Source organism: Taudactylus pleione, unplaced genomic scaffold, assembly GCF_031769625.1.
Source record: "Taudactylus pleione unplaced genomic scaffold, aTauple2 ptg000258l, whole genome shotgun sequence".
Lineage (NCBI taxonomy): Eukaryota > Metazoa > Chordata > Amphibia > Anura > Myobatrachidae > Taudactylus > Taudactylus pleione.
The window spans coordinates 4373912-4396262 of record NW_028284660.1 but is presented as its reverse complement, the minus strand read 5'-3'; the positions used below and the strand labels follow the sequence as shown (position 1 = coordinate 4396262).

General features: G+C 43.6%; 1 protein-coding gene across 1 annotated transcript in view; it reads right to left on the bottom strand.

Annotated features, from left to right (window-relative positions):
- Window positions 1–257: 257 nt before the first annotated feature.
- The window catches only part of LOC148514821 (C-type lectin domain family 2 member D6-like), a 39066-nt gene continuing 16972 nt past the window's right edge, over window positions 258–22351 (bottom strand). The window contains exons 3-7 of the mRNA XM_088480953.1: window positions 18548–18631; window positions 15414–15455; window positions 14008–14177; window positions 8929–9038; window positions 258–1138 (exon numbers count right to left, since the gene is read on the bottom strand). Coding sequence (XP_088337079.1) covers window positions 1003–1138; window positions 8929–9038; window positions 14008–14177; window positions 15414–15455; window positions 18548–18631 — 542 coding nt within the window. The 3' untranslated portion in view covers window positions 258–1002. The remainder of the gene's footprint in view (window positions 1139–8928; window positions 9039–14007; window positions 14178–15413; window positions 15456–18547; window positions 18632–22351) is intronic.

Here is a 22351-nt window from a genome sequence, read left to right as displayed (position 1 = left end):
GACCCTCATATACAACAGAAAAAAAGAACACAAATGGAAGCGCTGTCCCTGAGAACCTCAATAATGAGTGTAATGGTGTCAACTAAGGATGTTAACCTAGCACAATGAACATAAATTGAGCTGGTAATTGATGGACAATACCTTCGGCAAATCTATAAAATAAACTTTATATGAAGAGAAATATTAAGACAAAAATAAAAAATACAGATAAAAACACAGATAATGGAATGAACATATAAATAAAATAAATACATTTCACTTGATCTATTAAAGATAGTTTGCAAATCGTTCAGACTGAAAGATAAAATTTCAAGGGGAGTAGATCGTCTAGTGGATGTGCCCCTTTAGGAGACAGAGTGAAAGTGATGAGGAGACAGCCAATCAGTACCCAACTGTCATTTTTCAAACACAGTCTGTGAGATGGCAGTTAGGAGCTGATTGGCTGGCACCTTATCACTTTTCACTCTGTCTCCTAACACTGCTTAGTAAATAGACCCCAAAGTCTTTAAAGCTTAATATAAATGCATGTTATGAATAGATAAATTATTGGGGAAAATATAGGGCCTGGTTCAGCAGCGTACGCAATAGCGATTACGGACACAGATTGAGCGATTGTTTGCCATCACACATGTGTATAAAGCGCATGGCAGTGATCGCATTGCGATTACAGATGCACAGAGGAATTCATCGCAAAGTGAGTGACAGGTTATCAGCGTTTGGGGGTGGTTGGAAAAAAGCAGGTGCGTCTGATCGTTAGAACACCATTTCAAGGGCGTGCATACATTAGCCAATGTAATTGCATATGCAGCATGAGAGCTCTCTGCGTGTGAGGAAACTCTCAGTGCTTACAACTGGTCAGACTTGTAAATGCTGCGTGATTGGCCAATGCAGGTCGATGGTACCGATGTTTACGCATAAGGGCGACATTGGATGGATATGAGAAAGCAGCAGCGGGTGTCTTTATGCCGGCTGGTCTTTGGCACTGGGTTCTCTCTCCAAATGTTACGTATTTTCGCAGTTACTTTTTGTGCAAATAAAGTAGTTTACAAATTCTCCATTCTGGCTTTTGAGACCATTATGATTAAGGAAAACACATTCGGATTTATCTGAGTTCTCAGAAACACTTGTAAATGAAAATCTGCAAAGAGAAGACAAAAAAAAGTCTTTATTTGTGATGTTGCTTAGCAGTAAGGTTCATCTTGCTTCAGTCAATATAAAACATAATAAATTAATCAAGAAATGTTTAACACTAAAGAAGAAATATTATAGAGGGAAGAGTTTACAGTTTTATTACATAGTATATCTAATCTAACCAATTTCAACTTAGACTTTGGTAATTACATTACACAATGGGCATGATTCAGTATGGATCGCTATTGTGATTGCGGCTGCGATTCCGTATGCAGCTAATCTGCGAAAGTATACTAATATTAACAAAAGCACAGCCGCCATAAAGAAGCCCACTTCTGCTATCTTACATACGTCTACCTCGCAGACCAGCGAAAACATCAGTGACATCGGATCCTCACGCACAATTACAACAGGTCTGACCTTACTCAGAAATTGCAAGTCTCGTCGCATGCAGTGAGTACACACGCTGCATATGCCAACGCAGGGGCTAATTTATGCATACCCAGGAAACAGAATTGAAACGGACAGACCCTGTCATCACCCCCAAACGCTGACTACGTGTCGCTCACTCTGAGACTTCATTCTGTAGTCTGCGAACACAATGCTGCCAACGCGCACCATCGACCAATCTGTGCGGTTACAGTTGCGATGCATGCTGAATCCAGCCCAATGTACACTATACTAGGATGTTTATAGTCCAAAACCATTACTTTTGTTGTGCAGGCGTCTACATTTCTCCAGAGTTTCAAAGGAAAGGAAATTAGCAATTTCCACTTCCAGCTGGTTACATATTCTGAGCACAGGAGTGCAGGGTAGCACCATGTTCTTAAGACCCGTCCTCCTCGCAGCTAATTGCCGCAATTTGTGGAGCAATATGGAGGAGGCGAGCCAATATAACGCAATTCCATTCAAATAGCGTCATTTGGCCCCTCCCGACTGACCCGCGAATCTCAGCATTTTGCTGTCAGGGGGAGGGGCCTAATTACATGGTGTGGTGCCAGCCTGCCAGGTCCTGTCCCCATTAGATCTGCTGCAAGATAAGCTTATTTTTAATATATGTGTGACGTATATATTAGGGATGAGCGGGTTCGGTTCCCTGAGAACCGAACCCACCCGAACTTCGGGGATCCGGGGCGATCCGAGCCCAAGCTCGGATCTCCCTGTCTGCCCCGGATCCCTCTCCCGAGGCAAAACCTCGAGATCTGCTGTCGGATCTCGAGGTTTTGCCTCGAGCGGCCATTTAAAAAAAAATGCCTTTGCCTTTAATGGGCAAAGTGCTGATTGGCTGACAGAGCCGTCTGTCACGGCTCTCAGCCAATCAGCATTATGGTGCTCATTTGCATGTAGCACGGACTCGTGAGATCCGTGCTACATGCATCTGTGTGATTGACAGTGACACAGAGCACAGATGGGTCAGTGAGACCCGTCTGTGCTGCTGTGTATTTCAATGACACAGATGCACGCACGGACCAGGAGATCCGTGCTACTTGCATCTGTGTCATTGACACAGAGCACTAACGGGTCCGTGAGACCCGTCTGTGCTGCTGTGGTAAATAAAAAAAAAAAAACCTGTGTAAAAAGAGAAAAAAATGGCGTCCTCCCCCCCAAAAAAAGAGCAACCAGCCCCGGGCATTAGTGACCCAGTGCTGGGTGTGCTTAAATACAGGGGACAAACGACATAGGGGTCCCCTGTACTTAAACACAACCAGCACCGGGCTAGTCAGAACCAGAGCTGGTTGCCAAAATACGGGGGACAAACGACGTAGGGGTCCCCCGTATTCTGCGCAACCAGCTCTGGGCTCTGATCCGGTCCTGGTTCTGGAAATACAGGGGAAAAAAATGAGTAGGGTTCCCCTGTATGTTCCAGAACCAGCACTGGACTTTTTCTAGCGGGGGGCTGATGCCACAGCCAGGGGAGCCCTTTCACCGGGCCCCCCAGCCGCAGCATCAGCCCTGACCGCTAGTCAGCCCAGGCCGGGGATCCCTGGAGAGCTGGGGACCCCCCCAATAAAGGGGTCACCCTCTCCAGGGCACCCCAGGCCCAGGCTGATAGCCCAGGGCTATCCCCGCCACCCCTGGTGGCGGTGGGTGGCGGGTTGATTGTGTGGTGTGGTGTAAATAAAGAATATCAAACATTGTCTTTACAAGTAGAACTGCAAGTCCCAGCAAGCCTGCCCCGCATGCTGGTACTTGGAGAACCACAAGTACCAGCATGCAGGGCATTAAGGGCCCACTAGTACCTGTAGTTCACCTGTAAAAAAATGTTTAAAAAAAACACAAGACACACACACCGTGACAGTATAAGTTTATTAAACATACATACACACACACACATGTACACATACTCACCTATGTAACCTGTAGCATCGGTCCACTTGTCCGGTAAAGTATCCCTAGGGGACCTGTGAAAAAAAACATACTCACCATCTCCTATGCGAGGTTCTGTCCTCTTCGTTCCAAAGTAGGCATCCCCGGACTTGGCAAAAAAAAAAAACGAAAACGCGATCCACGAACTTAGTACCGTTCTATAGAACGGTACTTCCCGAATGAGAGCTTAGCGGCGGGGTATCACCATGGAAACCCCGCTGCTAAGCGTTCATTGGCTGAGAGAGGCCATCTCCCGTCTCTCTCAGCCAATGAACGGCTCCCTCCATTGTAGTCAATGCTGGGAGCCGCAAGGTTATTAAAGTTTACCCTGCGGTTCCCACCATTGACTACAATGGAGGGAGCCGTTCATTGGCTGAGAGAAGGGAGATGACCTCTCTCAGCCAATGAACGCTTAGCAGCAGGGTTTCCATGGTGATACCCCGCCGCTAAGCTCTCATTCGGGAAGTACCGTTCTATAGAACGGTACTAAGTTCGTGGATCGCGTTTTCGTTTTTTTTTTTTGCCAAGTCCGGGGATGCCTACTTTGGAACGAAGAGGACAGAACCTCGCATAGGAGATGGTGAGTATGTTTTTTTTCACAGGTCCCCTAGGGATACTTTACCGGACAAGTGGACCGATGCTACAGGTTACATAGGTGAGTATGTGTACATGTGTGTGTGTGTATGTATGTTTAATAAACTTATACTGTCACGGTGTGTGTGTCCTGTGTTTTTTTAAACATTTTTTTTACAGGTGAACTACAGGTACTAGTGGGCCCTTAATGCCCTGCATGCTGGTACTTGTGGTTCTCCAAGTACCAGCATGCGGGGCAGGCTAGCTGGGACTTGCAGTTCTACTTGTAAAGACAATGTTTGATATTCTTTATTTACACCACACCACACAATCAACCCGCCACCCACCGCCACCAGGGGTGGCGGGGATAGCCCCGGGCTATCAGCCTGGGCCTGGGGTGCCCTGGAGAGGGTGACCCCTTTATTGGGGGGGTCCCCAGCTCTCCAGGGATCCCCGGCCTGGGCTGACTAGCGGTCAGGGTTGATGCTGCGGCTGGGGGGCCCGGTGAAAGGGCTCCCCTGGCTGTGGCATCAGCCCCCCGCTAGAAAAAGTCCAGTGCTGGTTCTGGAACATACAGGGGAACCCTACTCATTTTTTGTCCCCTATATTTCCAGAACCAGGACCGGATCAGAGCCCAGAGCTGGTTGCGCAGAATACAGGGGACCCCTACGTCGTTTGTCCCCCGTATTTTGGCAACCAGCGCTGGTTCTGACTAGCCCGGTGCTGGTTGTGCTTAAGTACAGGGGACCCCTACGTCGTTTGTCCCCTGTATTTAAGCACACCCAGCACTGGGTTACTAATGCCCGGGGCTGGTTGCTCTTTTTTGGGGGGGTGCACGCCATTTTTTTCTTTTTTTACACAGGTTTTTTTTTTTTTTTTTTACCACAGCAGCACAGACGGGTCTCACGGACCTGTCATTGCTCTGTGCCAATCACACAGATGCATGTAGCACGGATCTCCCATGTTCGTGCTACATGCAAATGGGCACCATAACGCTGATTGGCTTCCTGTCTGCCACTGCAGTGCCACTCCTAGATGGGCCACGTGTTTGTGCCGCCCCCTTGTGTCGCTTAGCATAGTCATCCAGCTTCCTCGGTACAACCTTTTGGCCTAAAAACAATATTGTGAGGTGTGAGGTGTTCAGAATAGAGTGGAAATGAGTGGAAATTAATGTTATTGGGGTTATTAATAGCGTAGGAACAAAAAAAGGCCCATTTATGTGATTTTAGCGGGTTTTTTTTATTTTTTAAGAAAAAATCCAGATCCAAAACACAAAACCCAGAACCCAAAACACGGAAGGGTGGTTTTGGCAAAACCAATCCAGATCCAAAACATGAAGAAAGATCCAGATCCAAAACCAAAACACAAAACACGAAAAGTGTCCGGTGCACACCCCTAGTATATATATATATATATATATATATATATATATATATATATATGTGTGTGTTTGTTTGTGTAAGGTATGTGTGAGATGAATGTGTGTATATGTATGGGTGTATGCTTGTGTCAGGCATTAAAGTGGTCAGAACGAGGCAGAACTACGTTCAGCCTACGGCCGCCCACCTTCCCTGGTAGCTGCGGGCTGCAAACCTGCAGCTATCACTCTGAGAGCTCTGCGCTGCACCTACTATGAGAGTCCCTCTCCGTGCCATACTTTACTTGGGTAAGGTTGTGGGATGGAGCTGGAGCTATTTCGGGTCACTCGGGAGAAGCAGCCGCAGATCTATCACTGCATGCACACTCATTGTCTCCTACTGTGCTGCTAGTACCGGGGAAACACGCTGCCCCCCATACACTGACATGTGTTCCCTGGGAATGGACTGCCTCAAATACACTAACGTGTGCCTGGGAACACATTGCACTCAATATACTGGCATGTGCCCTGTAGCATGCTTCCCCGAATATACTGACAAATATGCCCCAAGAACATGGTGCCTCATACACTGAATTGTGTCTAGGAACATGCTACCCCCAACACACTTTATGTGTGCATGGGAATACATGTCCTTTCATACACTAATGTGTGCCCGTGAACATGCTGCCCTCCATACACTTCATGAGTGCCCTCTGTATACTGACAAATACCAGGGAATCCACTGCCAGCCATCCATACATACTGACATGCCCACACACTGCCAAAGTTCATGCTTTCCATACATTGACATGTATGTCCCGGAAACACGCTGCCCTCCCTACACCAAAATGTGTATATAGTATTCACCCTGTCGGTCATTACATTATTGTTCTGATTATTGCTAATACCCCTTTCACGCTGCGTAGCAAACGGGTTACTGTGCAGTGTCAAAGGGTCCCGTTCACTGCCTAGGGAGAGCTGGCGCTTGGAGATGATCAGTGATGGCGGTGATGTCCTCGACCCGGCATTTATTGCCGGGTCGAGCCGCCAGTCTGAAAGGGGTCTCACCCGGGATGGACGCGTGTACAAACCCCAGATGCGACCCGCCAATTGCGAAGTGGCATTTTATTAACATATGAAGTACAATGGACCTGAAGTATGTTATATTTGTAATAAAGTAATTTTGATTGTAAAGGATACTATTGGCTAAGCATGCCCGGCGTGCATGCCCACCTTGCTCGGCTGGACACACACCTGACGTGATTGATACTGTGAGAGGGTAAGTACAGGCAGCCGCAGCATTGTGCACTGTTTTGTGACTATGTCTGTGGCTCGGCAGCTGGCTTCCCGCTATGACTGCTGTCTGCCCAGCTGTGTGCTGCCCACAAGCGCTGCTGCAGAAAGTGCGTAAGGGGCACTTCTAATCGGGGCATCAGCGGCACCACTACAGTGGGCATTGCATAAGGGGCACTACTGCTGTGGGCATTATGTGTAAGGGGCACTACTGTTGTGGGCATTGTATAAGGGGCACTACTACTGCGGGCATTATGTGTATTAGGGGCACTACTACTGTGGGCATTGTGTTTAAGTGGCACTATTGTGAGTATTGTGCAAAATGGGCACTACTGTGTGTGTACCATAAATAAGGGACACTTATGTGGTGTAATGTGAATCAGGGGCACTATGTGCGGTGTTATGTGAATAAGATTGCACTACTGTGTGGCATAATTTGAATTGGAATAAAGTAAATTATAGTGGTGCGCTCTGGGACTATAAATAAATGTAACTCAAAGAAAGTGTCGATGTATTAGTGATTCGGGTTTGTGCAATGTCCTGTAAATGGATTCCAAAGTCCCAACTATACGGCTGTGAATCTGTCAAACTGTAGGCAGGGTGTTCTTTAAAAACGTTGTTATGATTAAGTGATTGGATAGTCTACGATGTATACCCCTATCCGGAGTAGATACTGTATAGGAAATAATGCTGAAAATTGTCCTTGGATAGTCCCATCAATAAAGTTGTAGTAATATCTGTAGGGTGGGTGTTCTTACAGTGTGCTTCAAGGTATCAGAACCGCCTTTACCTCCTCTCCACCTCAAATACAATACAGTGGCACAGTATCAGGGATCTTAAAAAACGCTATCATGCAGGTAGGTAAGAAGGAATCGTACTTACCCCGTATGCTGTGTGCTCCTGCTGGTTCTCCTCGTCCCAGTGCTTGTATGGATGTGTATGAGGGGCTACGGTGGATAAGGATTGCTGATTGCTGATCACTGCTTGTATATGTTCGGCAATGCGGGGGATGTAGCACACTGTATCAATTAAATGTCGAGTACTTACAGTGCTCGTTTCCCTTCTGTCTCGGCTCACCGCGAGAAGAATGGTTGCACCGCATATGTGTCAGCTTGGTGCCTCCGACCCTTGCTCCGTTTGCTGTGCACAGTGATCAGCAATCAGCAATCCTTATCCACCGTAGCCCCTCATACACATCCATACAAGCACTGGGACGAGGAGAACCAGCAGGAGCAACACAGCATACGGGGTAAGTACGATTCCTTCTTACCTACCTGCATGATAGCGTTTTTTAAGATCCCTGATACTGTGCCACTGTATTGTATTTGAGGTGGAGAGGAGGTAAAGGCGGTTCTGATACCTTGAAGCACACTGTAAGAACACCCACCCTACAGATATTACTACAACTTTATTGATGGGACTATCCAAGGACAATTTTCAGCATTATTTCCTATACAGTATCTACTCCGGATAGGGGTATACATCGTAGACTATCCAATCACTTAATCATAACAACGTTTTTAAAGAACACCCTGCCTACAGTTTGACAGATTCTCAGCCGTATAGTTGGGACTTTGGAATCCATTTACAGGACATTGCACAAACCCGAATCACTAATACATCAACACTTTCTTTGAGTTACATTTATATATTGTCCCAGAGCGCACCACTATAATTTACTTTATTACGATTCAGTGGGGGAGGGATACCTCTATTGGTGGCGCAGCTAAGGACAAATTATACAAGAGACCCAGAGCGCTGTAAAACCCTACTTGTTTATAATTTGAATTGGGAATACTATTGTTTGACCATGCCCCTTTCTTTCGAGACCATGTCCCTTTGTACGACGTGCACTGTCACTTTATTGAAAAAAAGAGAGGGAGGGCTAAATTTATATATATATATAGTCTGCAGGGGGGCGCTGAAGACAGGGGGGGCACCGTTGTGGGTGGGGGGTGAGTTCCACCACATCTCTAGGACCACTTTAAGCACCGCGAGTGTGTATATATTTATGTATGTGTGTAGGTATATGTATATATATTTGTGTGTGTGTTTGATTTTTTTTGGTGGTGATGATGGAGGGGTGTATCACCATGAGTTACAGGATCATACAACCAGTAACATTCTTAATGAAGCTAACTTGCTTTGGAAGTACTCCCGCTGATAATTATTACCAAATGTACTAATTGAAATCAGATAAAACTTACAGTGTATTATCGTATAACGTTCCATCTGTCCAGGTCCAGGCATTATTAGCACTTATCCATCTAAGTCCAATCCAATAATTGCGTTTGCCCTGAAATTTTTTCAAGAACCTCTATCAGGAAAAAAATACATATAATTTTGGATTAATATAACTCATAACATGTAGTATGATACCATGATAGACAGAAAGTCCTGATTGAAAATGAACACACAGGGGCAGACAATGAGTTGGTGCTTTGTCAATATGCTTAGTGAAAAATATGCAGAGAGGGAAGGTCAGAAGCTGGAGGAAAGGGGGAGGTCTTGTGATTGACATATACCTGTACGGATATATACACATATACAGTATGCCTGTCAGAAGCAACGGTGCAAAATCAAATACACACACTGAGGATTATGACAATGGTCAGCAACGTAAGCTGGTCACTTCTGGTTGGATGAATGCAGACCTCCATCTGATGGTGTTTCCTTCATTGTTCGTACCAATATTATATGCTTTAGCTGGTATATGTCAGCATGTTTATTTTGCTGCTTTTCATTTTCAAAAATAAAATACCCCAGCTGTCTTTTGTGCAAGCACTATCCCAGCAAACAACCAATATTATTTAGCTCCAATAAATGAAAGCTAAACAATGAAAAATGTATTATTTATCAGGGGAAAAAAAACAAATAAAATATTAAATAAGCCTCTAAATGTGGATGGAGGGAGTTGCCTCCCTATTGGCCTCATTATTAGGAGTAGTGCAGTTTTGAGATTTTGGTTTATGGAGCAAGATTAATATACTAAGATGAAGTGATGAAAAGGTTGCATGTATTATGGAGATCAGTTCCAGGTTATAGTACTTGTACTATACTTTAATGGTAAGTATTTTGAACCTTCCAGTTGTACTGTTTCAAAGAAGTTCATTTCTATGTGAAACTTGTCCATTAATACAACATAAAAGTGCCACATGTAATACAGCTAAACTACACTATGTAGATAAAAGTGATTTGCATTCCATTGCACACGAGTTACAAATGGCCACTAATGTGGCGGTTTCGACAAGAACACTTAGTAGGGCGTCTCATGCACTTGCAGTTCTACGGAAACAAATGTTTTTGTCAGGACATCTGTCATGTTTCCTGGGCGATGCTGGACTGGTATACAGAAAATTCGGTAACCCGGATGGACTGGACAGCTCAGAGTCCAGATCCTAACCCCATTGAGAACCTCTCGGACGAATTAGAGTGAAGTCTGCAGTCTAGGCCGACTCGACCTTCTTCAGTGTCACAGATGGTCACTGTACTTAAGGCAGAATGGCAGAACATACCGCCTGCTGCTGTCCAGGAACTTGTAGACAGTTTACCAAGAAGGGCGTCTGCAGTAATCACAGCAGGTGGTGACCTACAAAGTACTGATGTGACGTCAATAACATCTCCTTGATCTATTTGCTGTCAGTGTTCAATCACTTTTGTCTACATAGAGGGGTATTCAATATCAGCCGAGCCGCGTTAACTTAACGTGGCTCAGACTTTCCGCCGACTTTGCCTGTTTAACCTGCGGAAAAGTATCGCGCGCGTGCTCGATACGTTCCGTATTCAATATGGAAATAGGCGAAAACGGCACCCGGCGATACTGATACCAGCGGAAAATCCTGTCATTTTTGTGGAAATCAGACTGACACCCCTCAAATGATGCTCTGACATGGGGGTTCACTATGGTACCCCCCCCCCCCCCCCCGATTTGGCTTGCTAAAGGTATTTGGGGTTTTTAAACGGGCTCAATAGCTGCTAAATAGCGTTTTTATATATGTGATGCAGAATAGTATTTAGGAGTATTTTTTTCCAGAAAATAAGTTGTCCCAGCAAATTTGGGGTACTTGAAAATGGGGGTGGGCATATTTAAAAGTTGCTAAAGTGAAGTTGAAAAAATCATGAAAAATCCACCTGCCGCAAACTCCTGCAAACAAAAAATACTTGGGGCATACTTCGGGACCCCCCCAGAGTCAAGTTCGCTAGTTTTTAACTTTGTACCCCCAATTTTTTTTTTGCCCCCTTTTTCAAAGTTATTTTTTGGGGTCTCCATAGGACTTTTAAGAAAAAAAAAATTGATGTAGATTACTTTTAGGGGACTGTCTGAAGGTTGCATGGGGGTTCCCGAAATGTTGCACCCCAAAACCCCAATTCTGCACTTTTTCCGCCACCCACTCATAGGCGATACTTTTCCGCTTATTACATTGCGTTGACTTTCTGCATAATCGAAAAGTCTTCCAAATTGAATTCGGCGTAAAACTAAAAACAGTGAAAATGACTTAATCGGCGGAAACTTAACGCGGATCCGGACTTAACGCTCCATATTCAATACCCCTAATAGTGTACATACCCCTCAACTTTATTATTTATTTGTGCCTTATCTAAATATATTTTGCAGAATAACAAAAAAATTTGATTAAATGTAAGGGATGTGGTAGAGTGGGATGTAGTTATTATCCCAGCGGGACCATCGGGCTTGCGACGAGACCCTTGCGGTAGGGTCTCGTGGCCGCAAGCCCCAGTAAGCTTCCGGCTCTAAATAGCACTAGTGATGTCAGTGGGGCCGCCCCCAAACAGCAGGTGTTTTTTCGGGAACGCCTCCATTTGGCCAGCCACCCCCCCTGCCCGCTTACCAAATGGGGCGAGTTGTCAATCACCATCGACAGCTCGCCCCCTTTAGTGCGAGACCAGGAGCGACGGAGCGCCTCCGTCGTGTGCATGCCCAGTGGGCAAACATCAACCCGGTTGCGAGCGCTCTGCGCTTGCGACCGAGTCTGAATCAGGCCCTTAGTTCAGAACCCTTTGGACACCCCCTCCCCCTAATGACTAGTTAGGCCAAAAAAAATATTAAATTATCTTAAATCCTATAAAAAAAGATATGTCATTTTTGGTGGTGGAAATTTTAAAAGTGTTGGAAAATGGGTGTAAAGTAATGGGTCAGGTATTTTGGGGGGCTGTATGGATGGGACAGGTGTTTTTAGGTTTGCAGGTGGCTGCAGCAGGTGTTTTTTTATTTTTTTTTTAATGCATTTTATTTACACAAAAATATAATACCCATTTGAATGTAGCCCTAAACATTTAGAAAATAAAAAATTTCCACAGTTGTTCAAATATGCATATAACAGCCCTTTGACTCAATTTAAGAACCCTAAATACTTTTATTAGGGCAATTAATTAATACACTTCTATTTTGATTTCCAGGGTCTATATTGATTTTGCACATCTGCGTTTTCACCTGTTTTGTAATTGAAAGAGCCTCCAAACAGACGAATGAGGTGAAAAGATTGCAGCAGCGAATGCTTTTCGTCGGCCGCGACTTTTCGCCTCTAAATGAATTCGGCCCCTAGTCAGGATTCTGAGCCCCAGGATCCTAAGCACCGGCATCCTATAACCAACCCAGCGGAGCTGGCGAGTGGTGGGGCCAGGTGCAGCAGTATGTTGAGAACCCAGCACACAGTTTCAGCAATCGCTGACATCAGTCGGCTATGAACCCTCCTGTGGCACCTATAAGCCCGGGAAGTACAGCGGCGGGTGTGGGTAAGCAACCGTGAGAGCCGGCTGGAAGGACAGCTTCCTTCCTTCCTAGTTTTCAAACTGGGAATGTCAGTTCCCTGGCTTTAACAGCAGGAGGACCACTTCAGAAAGGAGGAGCCGGGATGAGATGAGTAGACCACTTCTTCCTCCCTGTTTTTTATGGTCCATGTCATGGTGTACTATAATGAGCTAGTCTGTCTCATTATTAGTACCTGGTTGGCCTGTTGATAATGCTGTCGACAGCAGATCTCTTCATTGCGATTGGTCCCGCTGCACTGCATCGGCTGCCCTGCAGCTTGTCCCTTTCCTGAGCCTGTCTCTGATGGGACATATACACATCTTATGATTTTGATGCCTACCTGGATACGTAGGTGTATTCTAGTTTTTGGAGGTTTCCTCCAAGAGCGGTTAGTAGGCATATACGTAGAAGTGTGTTTATTGTGTTACCTAAGCACAGCAGTGTTGTTTTGCGATTCAAATCCAATGGCAAAACAGTCAAAAGCCATGTTCCTATTACACAGCCAGGGATCTACAGTACTGTGAATGCTGTCCAAACCCCTAAAATTTATATCTGATTGTCATGCCATGTATTGGAACCTTTATTTACTTAGAAAAGCTGATTGTTGTTGAAATACAAATAGATCACTGCAGTGTTGATGTACTTGAGTATTGGACACAGGGCCTGATTCAGCACGGATCGCAATTGAAACTGCACATGTAAATCAAACAATTGTTGTCCACGGCGCATGCGTATAAGGCGCAGAGCACGTGCGCTGCGATCTCACTACCATTACGCACGCAGATAAAAGTTCATCGGAGAGTGAGTTACAGGCTGTCAGCATTTGGGGATGGTGACGGGGGGAGTGGTCACAAAAACGCAGGCGTGCCTGTCCGTTTGGATGCAGTTGCATGGCCGTGCATAGCCACGGCAACGGCATACACAGCTTGTGTACTCATTGCCTGTGACGAGGCTTGCAGTTTCTGCGGCAGGTCAGAGCTATTGTAAATGTGTTGTGGTGGTCCGATGTGCGTCGACGATTCCAATGTTTTGACGTGAAGGTAAATGTATGTGAGAAAGCAGAAGTGGGTGTCTTTATGCTGGCTGAGCTGTGGCAGGTATTAGTATATTTTCGCAGGTGCGTTGCATGCGATTTCGCAATTGCAATCGCAATTGCGATCTATGCTGAATCAGGCCCATAGACGTCTTTTATGTGAAACATACAAAATCCTTTTGTACATTATGGGGTACATCTACTAAAGTGAGAGTTTTTAGAAGTGGAGATGTTGCGAAGAGGAACCAATCAGATTCTACTGTAGCTATTTTTTTCTAGAAGGTGCTAAATAAATGTTACGTAGAATCTGATTGGTTGCTATGGGCAGCATCTCCAAATCTAAAAAACTCTCACTTTAGTAAATATACCCCCCACCCACCCCAGAGTCCATCTTAATCTTCCATCTGGCTATAGGGCATGCTAGTGAGAAACGAGAATAGTTCTACAAATCACAGCTTACAGAAGACATTCTCTGACACTCACCAGTTCCTTCTCATCATCAATAACTGCTAACGATGCATTATGTGAGGCACAGAAGCTCTGGCTGTTGGTCCATGTGTCATTGTTGTCAGATAAATAGTAACATTTACCCCTGTGCCAGATCCAATCATCCTCACATGGTGTAAACTTCAGTATGGAGATTCCTGGTGTTACTGTTGCACAGAAATAAATATCAACATATATTATGCATTATTCGGTCATTGACATTTGGTCAAATGGCTTCATGTTGTTTTTTTATTTTTAATTCACATTAAGGTAGCCCTGAAGAAAACTATTCTACAATTGTCATGTCCATAAGATGGACTGCATGGTCAAGTGTAGTCTGTATGAAAGTAGACAGCAATTTGTAGTAACTGTCCTGGGGTAATAACGAGGGATGTGGACTCTAATGGGAACCCCCAGTTTTCATCAGGAACCCTGATAAGACAGTGATGGACTGAACTACCCAACAACCCACAGATTAATCTTCCAGTGTGCATCTTCTGACTAAGACACAAGGGTGGTTTAGTACAGGCCATGGTCAGGACAGAATCCCAGTGGTTGGGATATTGGGGCAGATGTATGAAGCTCTGGGAAATGATAAAGTGCAGAGTGATAAACGACCAGCCAAACAGCTCCCAACTGTCATTTTTCATACACAGCCTGTAACATGACAGTTGGGAGCTGAGTGGTTGGTCATTTATCATTCTGCACTTTATCACTTCCCAGAGCATCATACATCTGCCCCATTGACTGAATCCTGGTCAGGTCTGGCAGCTTTGGTGCAGTGTAAAAATTGTATCAGGCAGATTAGAGTCATAAATGGGTAGCAAGCCAAGGTCAGGGTCAGAAGGAAGAGAGCACGCAGAACAAGTTTGGTCGGTACACAGGAAATCAGACTGAACGACAAAGAGCTGTAACATAACAAACAAAGCCAATTGCTCAGGCACAAGTGAAGGAGCTGTAACATAATTAAACACAGGCCTGAGTGACATGACAATCATGGACCCAAACACATGTTGGTCATCGCAGGGCCAGCCCGAAGATAAAATCTTTTTCTCAAAATGTCAGATTGTGTTATAATCCCCCCCCCCTATATTTATTTACTTATTTATTTATGTTCACATTATTCATTTATTTATCTTTTTCTCTTTATATGAAAGTGGAACTGAAAGGCAAAGTCTAGGTTTTCGGTAAAACAGACTTATTAGTAAGTTGCGGAAATAGAGAATCCTACCAACGCTTCTTAATATATCTTCAAGGAAAGTAAAAGCATATTTAACTTTACACTAGTTATGAGTAGTAGCAAAGAATAGTTCAAGGAATATACAAAATATAAACTGCAAATATAAGTAAATCTCAGAATAAAAAAAAGAAAGAGATATAACCAAAAGTAGATTTTTACTTACGTGTACAAGTACAGTCATGAGAGCTTGAACTTAGAAGTTTAACTGAAATACAACCCTGGAAAAAATAAAAGTAATTAACCTCTAGCTGGGCATTACTGTTACCCCCTACTGCAGGATATTGTATGTGTGAAATACTGTATACAGGAAAATGTTATAATTTATATAGGTGTACTGAAGTCTTATATTCTTATAGTGCCAGATCTGCCGATTCAGACAGTCCCATCATGTATCATACCACCCAGCATGTCTAACTAAAGGGAAAATATCTGTCTTATAGGCCATGTCTCCTTTGTCCACATAAAATAAGGGCTCACTGACAAAACAAGAACGTGATCACCATGAGATACTGTTCTGGACTGTGACGCAACTTCACATGGTACACAAAACTCATCACACTGGGGACATAGATGTCTAGGCACCAGATCTCGACATTGAATTCAAAAGATATCAACCTCTAATAGCCAAATAGTAACTGTCTAGTGTTAAACTACACATTTCCTGTGACAGACAGAGGTAAACACAAAGTAGCATCCACGCTTACACACATACACATTCAATTAGCCATGAGACTTCAGCTGGGTGCACAGTCACACAGGACATTATGTTGTCCAATCCGGCGGATAGCACTGACATTTCGTCCACATCGGGCAGTGTGTACTCACTATGAACGACCATGGGCATAGTGGGTATCAACAGATCAAGCCTTCATGCTGCTCAATCTGTCAATTTGATGAAAGACCCCATGCTTGTGGATGGTGCTGGTGAACGTCATATAGTGCGGTCGTTCACCAGATCGTGTGGTGTCAAATGACTGCACGATATGTCGTTCATCGCATCCTGCGTTGGCCGGGTACACACATCTACTGAGTGCCCGGCCTTACTGTGGCCTTTTAGCTCCCTGAGAAAGTACCTGGAGCTAATCAAATTACATCCTGCGATAAGCACCGCGGCTAATACTCGGTAAGGCATAGATTCCGGGTTAAGTGCCTACAGCTATGCAATTACCTGGCTCATCACATGAGCAGAACAAGTCCTGAGCATGTGCAGATTCATTTTAATCGTGAATCTGCGTTCAGCATTGTACGCTAGCTGAATCAGCCGCTAAGTCAGTGTTACATCAATCTTTGTTCACGGACGCAAATGCCGAGTTTTGCACACAGCGCAGAAGTGAATTTACGCATGTCCATCCTATTCTCAGTTGAATGCAACTTAGCCAGATCTGTCTGTCCTTGAAATAGGCCATTTTGAGACGTGAAATGGGCAGTAGCAAAGCCATCACACAAAACCACCCTGACTTGTGGGAATTTATCCACAGCACTGTGTGGTTTGTGCGTACAGGGAAGGGAAGCCGTTTCTGACTGATCTCCTGCAGGTAGCGTAGGGCTGAAGTAAGTCCTGGTACAATTGATGATGGTTGCAGCGGCCGACGTAAAACGAATGGGCGGGACAGGTTTCCACTTGCATACACGCAAATCCCCTGCAATAGATGAACAACTCTCACATGAGCATATGGTCTAAATCTGGCTTCTGCGGCTGCAGCTATAGCTACTCTGTGTGTGACCTAGAATCAACCATTAAGTGTGCATGGATCACACTGTGGACCTGATTCAGAGCCGCTCGTATGCGGCCGCTCGTTCACTCCGAGCGATGTTCGCACATCTGCGCATGCGTACGGGTTGTAATATGCATGTGCGAACCAGTCAGTGCGGTCAGAAATCGTGTGCTCGCAAAATAGCGAATGCCTGCTAATTTGAGTGACATGATGAGGCATTTGTGGGTGGTAACAGGGGAAGGTGCTTGAAAACGGGGAGTGGAGATCCGAACGCAGGCGTGCCAAACGGTCAAAATGGGTGTTTTAAGGGTGTGCATAATTAACAAAGCAGCGTCATTGACCACGTCACTTGGTTGTCTCTTAGCCTGAACTGCTTGCATGATTGCGGTAGGAAAATGCTACCACAAGAATAGCGAGCAGTTCATACGCCGTTTGATGTACTCGATTAATCTAATAAATAGCGGAGATGACGTATGATGCGAGCGGCCAAGGGGCGTTTTTATAAAAATAGCGAGCGCATGTTTCGGACACTCGCTCAGACATAGAGGCATCAACAGACTGCAAGGAGCGAGCGCTCAATTTAAATAGCCAGCCCCTTTTTCTGAACGAGCGAGCGCAAATAGCGTACGGCTCTGAATCAGGTCCTGTGCTCATCCCCTTTAGCAACCAGACGGTCTATATCAATCCATCATCTCTGCAAAGGCACATGTAACAACTGATATACTGTAACCATTTGATTCCCTAGGAGAGAAGATAAAACTTTCAAGCTAGTTTTCAGGGAATTATTTATATTAAGAAATTGTGTGCCCACCCAAAATATACATTTAAAAAAGCACAGTAATGTGGCAAACATTTTGCACAATTTAAGTAATAAAATGTCATTATTTTGTAATTAATTAAAATTCCTATTAGCTGTGTCTATAAATAAGGAGATTTGAGACCTGTGCATTTAGGATAGAAAACCGTGACGGATGAAATCTTTAGCTATATGTACATTTTATTCTTTTTTTTTTTTTTTTCAATACAATAAAATACTAAATATTTTTATTTACTGGACACCATCAACAAATCTGCAGTAATTTTATATCTGTGCAGCAACACCTGTATACCTTAATGATAGCACATATTTGTAAGTTTAACAGAGATATCTTGCTTATTGTAAATACTATAATACCTCACTATAAATAAAATAAATTATTTAGGATTTATAATATGTGATAATATTTATCCCTGCTTATGCATCAAATATCATTGTGTCTTAAGCTGCATACACACACACAACGATTTTTTGAACGATTATCATTAAGCGATATCTGTGAACGATAATCGTTTGAAAAAATCGTTCACTTTCTGAGTCAAACGTTTGTAGTTTGTAGTTCAGTCAGACTTGTCAACTTAACAATTTTCATTAAGGGAATATGCAAAAATTGTTTGTAGTTCATAAAAATCGTTCATTACACTTTAAAAAATCTGACAGATAATCGTTCAGAAAATCGTTGGTAACAAAATTGTTTGTGTATGCAGCTTTAGTGCTCATATGTGATTATTTCAAAAGTTTGTAATATACAGTATCTATTCTTACTTCTCCTCCAGATAACAAACATAATAGAGGTGAGAATGATCAGAATAGCCAGTAGGCACAGCAAACGGACATGCTTTGAGGGTCCTAAAACATATTGAAAACAAAATAATGAAACAAAAATTAAAATGTTATTCATACATGAAGAAATCAAAGAAATGACAAACTAAAGTTAAAGAAGATAATCTGCAATGGAAGACAGTAACACTTTAAGGGACTCAGTGGAACTATAAACTGTCAAATACTTCTACCAGTTTTATGGAAAAGAGCTATGCTGTGACATCACAAGTATAGTCGTTATTATGGGGCTCAATAATTACTGATGACCATATATAATTGTTAACTGTGGCTCATAAGATACACCTGGCCCCAAAATGATTCAAACACTCAATGTCTTTGATTTGTAGACCACTCACCATTCTTAGATATGTCAATAGCTCAGAATGTCTGGGAAACTCACTGATTCAAAATAACTCCCCATCCACCTCCCCAACCTTCCAGTTACAGTTCCGGAAAAAGCTAGCTTATTAAGAGATCTTGATAAAGGCTGTCACGGCTGCCGAAACTTGAGATTCCTGGGAGGAGGCAGGCCTACTAGGCACAATAAACTGGGGTGGCTTTAGGAATGACCTTTTCATGAAGTCTTGATAGCATGGAATAAAAGTAAATAGAAATTATTCACAGGAGAAATATAATAGCAACGTCTCACATAAAATCTCAACAACACTGAGATTCACATAAGCAATAATGAGTATAGGAGAAAACCCCCCATATAGTCTTTAACACAGAAAAGTTAATATGGTAGGGAACCCCAAGTCCAGTATGAGGCTAACACCTCAGGATGGTATAGAGGAGCTTCACCTGGGTTGAAGCCTGTAGTGATGGAGATCCAGAGCAGAGTGAGCCCTGTGATGCGGTGAAAGATGGAGTAGGGTTGAGCCCTGTAATGCTGTGAGGTTGAAGCAGGGTTGAGCCCTGTGATGCGATGAGGTCGGAGCGGGGTTAAGCCCTGTGATGCGATGAAGTCGGAGCAGGGCTGAGCCCTGTGATGCGATGACGTTGAAGCAGGGTTGAACCCTGTGAAGCGGTGTGGTTCCGGAACAGGGTTGAGCCCTGCGGTGTAAATAGAATCCGGAGCAGGGTCGAGCCCCGCGATGCAATGAAGGTTGAAGCAGGGTTGAGTCCTGTGAAGCGGTGTGATTCCGGAACAGGGTTGAGCCCTGCGGTGTGACTAGAATCCGTAACGGGGTTGAGCCCCGCTATGCGGTGATGATATCTGGAATGGTGCAGTTGACAACTGTAACGAAGATGGGTTCGATGTCCACAGGAGTGAGAGGCAACAGGCAAAGTAAATAGTGTAGCAGAAGGTGAAACCACAGCAGTGGAGCAAAAAGCAATACTTAGGCAATGGCTGTGCTGAGCTCTGTAGTGCGGCTGGTAACTGGCATCAGAAGTTTAGCTGGAACATGAGTGGAGATATAGCAAAGTCCACAGCAACCCACAGGCACAGCAGGGATCTGGCAGGAATCCAAGAAAGACCTGAAAGTAACGTTGCACAGACACTAAGACACAGTTAGTAACAGGCTTTATACTAGAGGTCTGTGATCCATAGGAAGTTCAGAACATGTGACCCAAATGGAATCAGGTTTGAAATAATGAGCAATCTAGGAATCCCACAACCTGACAACAGCTTGGAAACAGACGATCACTTTAACTCTCTATTCCCTGTATGTGAAGAATGCTAGCAAGCAGGATAGCTCCTCCAACGACCACAAAGGAACTTTGGAAAAAGTAGTCTCTCTTTATGTACTGATATAGTCGCAGTCCTGACAAAGGCTCAGACAGAGCTGAAACATTGACCATTGATGTTTACTGTCATGACATGAATATTTGACTGAATACATTATACTGATTTACATAACTGAAGATTTGTGAGTGCTTTCTATACTAATACATCTGTATTCTAAACCTGGACCTAAACCATCTGGATAAAGAAGCACCCCAGTGGATGGATAGATATAAAATAGAGAGTGCCAACCTAACTCCATTTGAGACACCAATCAACAATACAAGGAACTAGGTAACAAGAAAATGCATGAACTTAAGCAGCTGCAGAAGATGGAATGACATCCTCTTATTTAGTAGACGTGAGGGCAATCAGTAATCCAGGAATGATCAATGTCCCGGCAAATGGTCAGGTCAAGTGACAATCCAAAGAATGGTCAATATATAGGCAAAAGCTCAAGGCAGGTAGCTATTAAAAGAAGGGTAAATAGGTAGGCCAAGTCAAACAAGAACTAGAACCAGGCAGCAAATAGAAATCCACTACAAAAAGGTAAAAAAAGGTTGAACCTTATGTCCTGCTTCTGGAAAGCATCCATAGTAATCAAACAGTGGTCAGGGGAAGCTGCATGGAGAAGTGTCACATGCTTGCTTACATAACTTGCCTGACAGTACAACCACCTTGAGGAATCAAAACTGGTGTTTTCCTGGAAATAACCTATGCTAGGATTTTTAAGCATGCACATCTTCAGAGGGCAGCCACAACAGGACCATTACCCCAACAATGGGATAGTGTCCCATTTCCTATATAAAATCTAGAATCTTTTTGACTTTATACTGAAGTTGTTCATCAACAAAGACTGGGTGTGGTTAGGAGTACTTTTAGCAATTCCTTTAGCGGCCAATTAGTTTCAACGGTAAAATATAAAAATGCCACGGGAATTCTCATGGGCAATATCAAATCTAAGTGATGTTTCTAGGTCTTAATTTACCCAATAGTTTCTGTAAACTAATATTTCATGTGGAAAACCATATTGTGTCTCCAACCTTAAATTAAAAGTGTATACTATGACGATCAGTGAATAAGTTAAAACAGAGAGAAACAGAACCCTAAAAACATCAGAAAACCGAAGTATAGAAAATTATGTCTTTGAATTTTATAAACACAGTAGAAATACCAGCTAAGACATAACAAGCATTCTCCCCAATGCAGAAAATCATTTTGTTCTAAAATTTACTTCGGTTCCCCAATTGATCTGTGGATGATATGCAGAAGAAATGATAATTTGATATAAAGGTTTTCCAAAATCTGGAAATAAATTGGCAATCTCTATCCAGAGAAATATTCACCATGATACCATATAGTCTGACTACAGGCTGAACAAAAAGTGAAGCAGATGTTTACCAGAATATTGGAGATACTAATCAAAAATTCCAGGCACCGAATAACAAAAGAACATTAGTGCTCACATTGCCAGAGTATATGGAATAAGGTTCTATATCCAAGCAGAAGTGACGGCAGGCAAAATCAAGTAATAGTCGATGTCCAGACTTGAGGTCATGGCAGGCAGCTTTAAAAAAAAATAAAAAATACAGGCAGTGTGAAAACCAAAGCCAGAACCTGGCAGCATAGAGCATAGATCTGTCCACAACAAATGTAAAAAAAAAAGGAAAGAAAAAAAAGTTGACACTTGCATCCTGCCAAAAGGAAGTGACCAAATTAACCAATCTGGTGGCAGTAACCCCTTTAACGATCCCTTAAATTGGGTTTCCTTGAACGTGAAGTGTTTCTTTAGTATTTTAGTACTTTCATCTTCAGAAGTCATTCAAGAACACCCCTTGGTACCATGAGTACCCCAACAGAATAAATTATGACACCGGCCATTATCTAGTATCTCTTCAACTCCATCTCAGGTTGTCCATCTAAGTCTGGAGATGCTTTTGAGAACTTTTTGAAATACCTTGAATCTAGTTTCAACAGAGGCATACAGATATGTCCTCTTGCTTTTCTGCTGCGTACCCGGT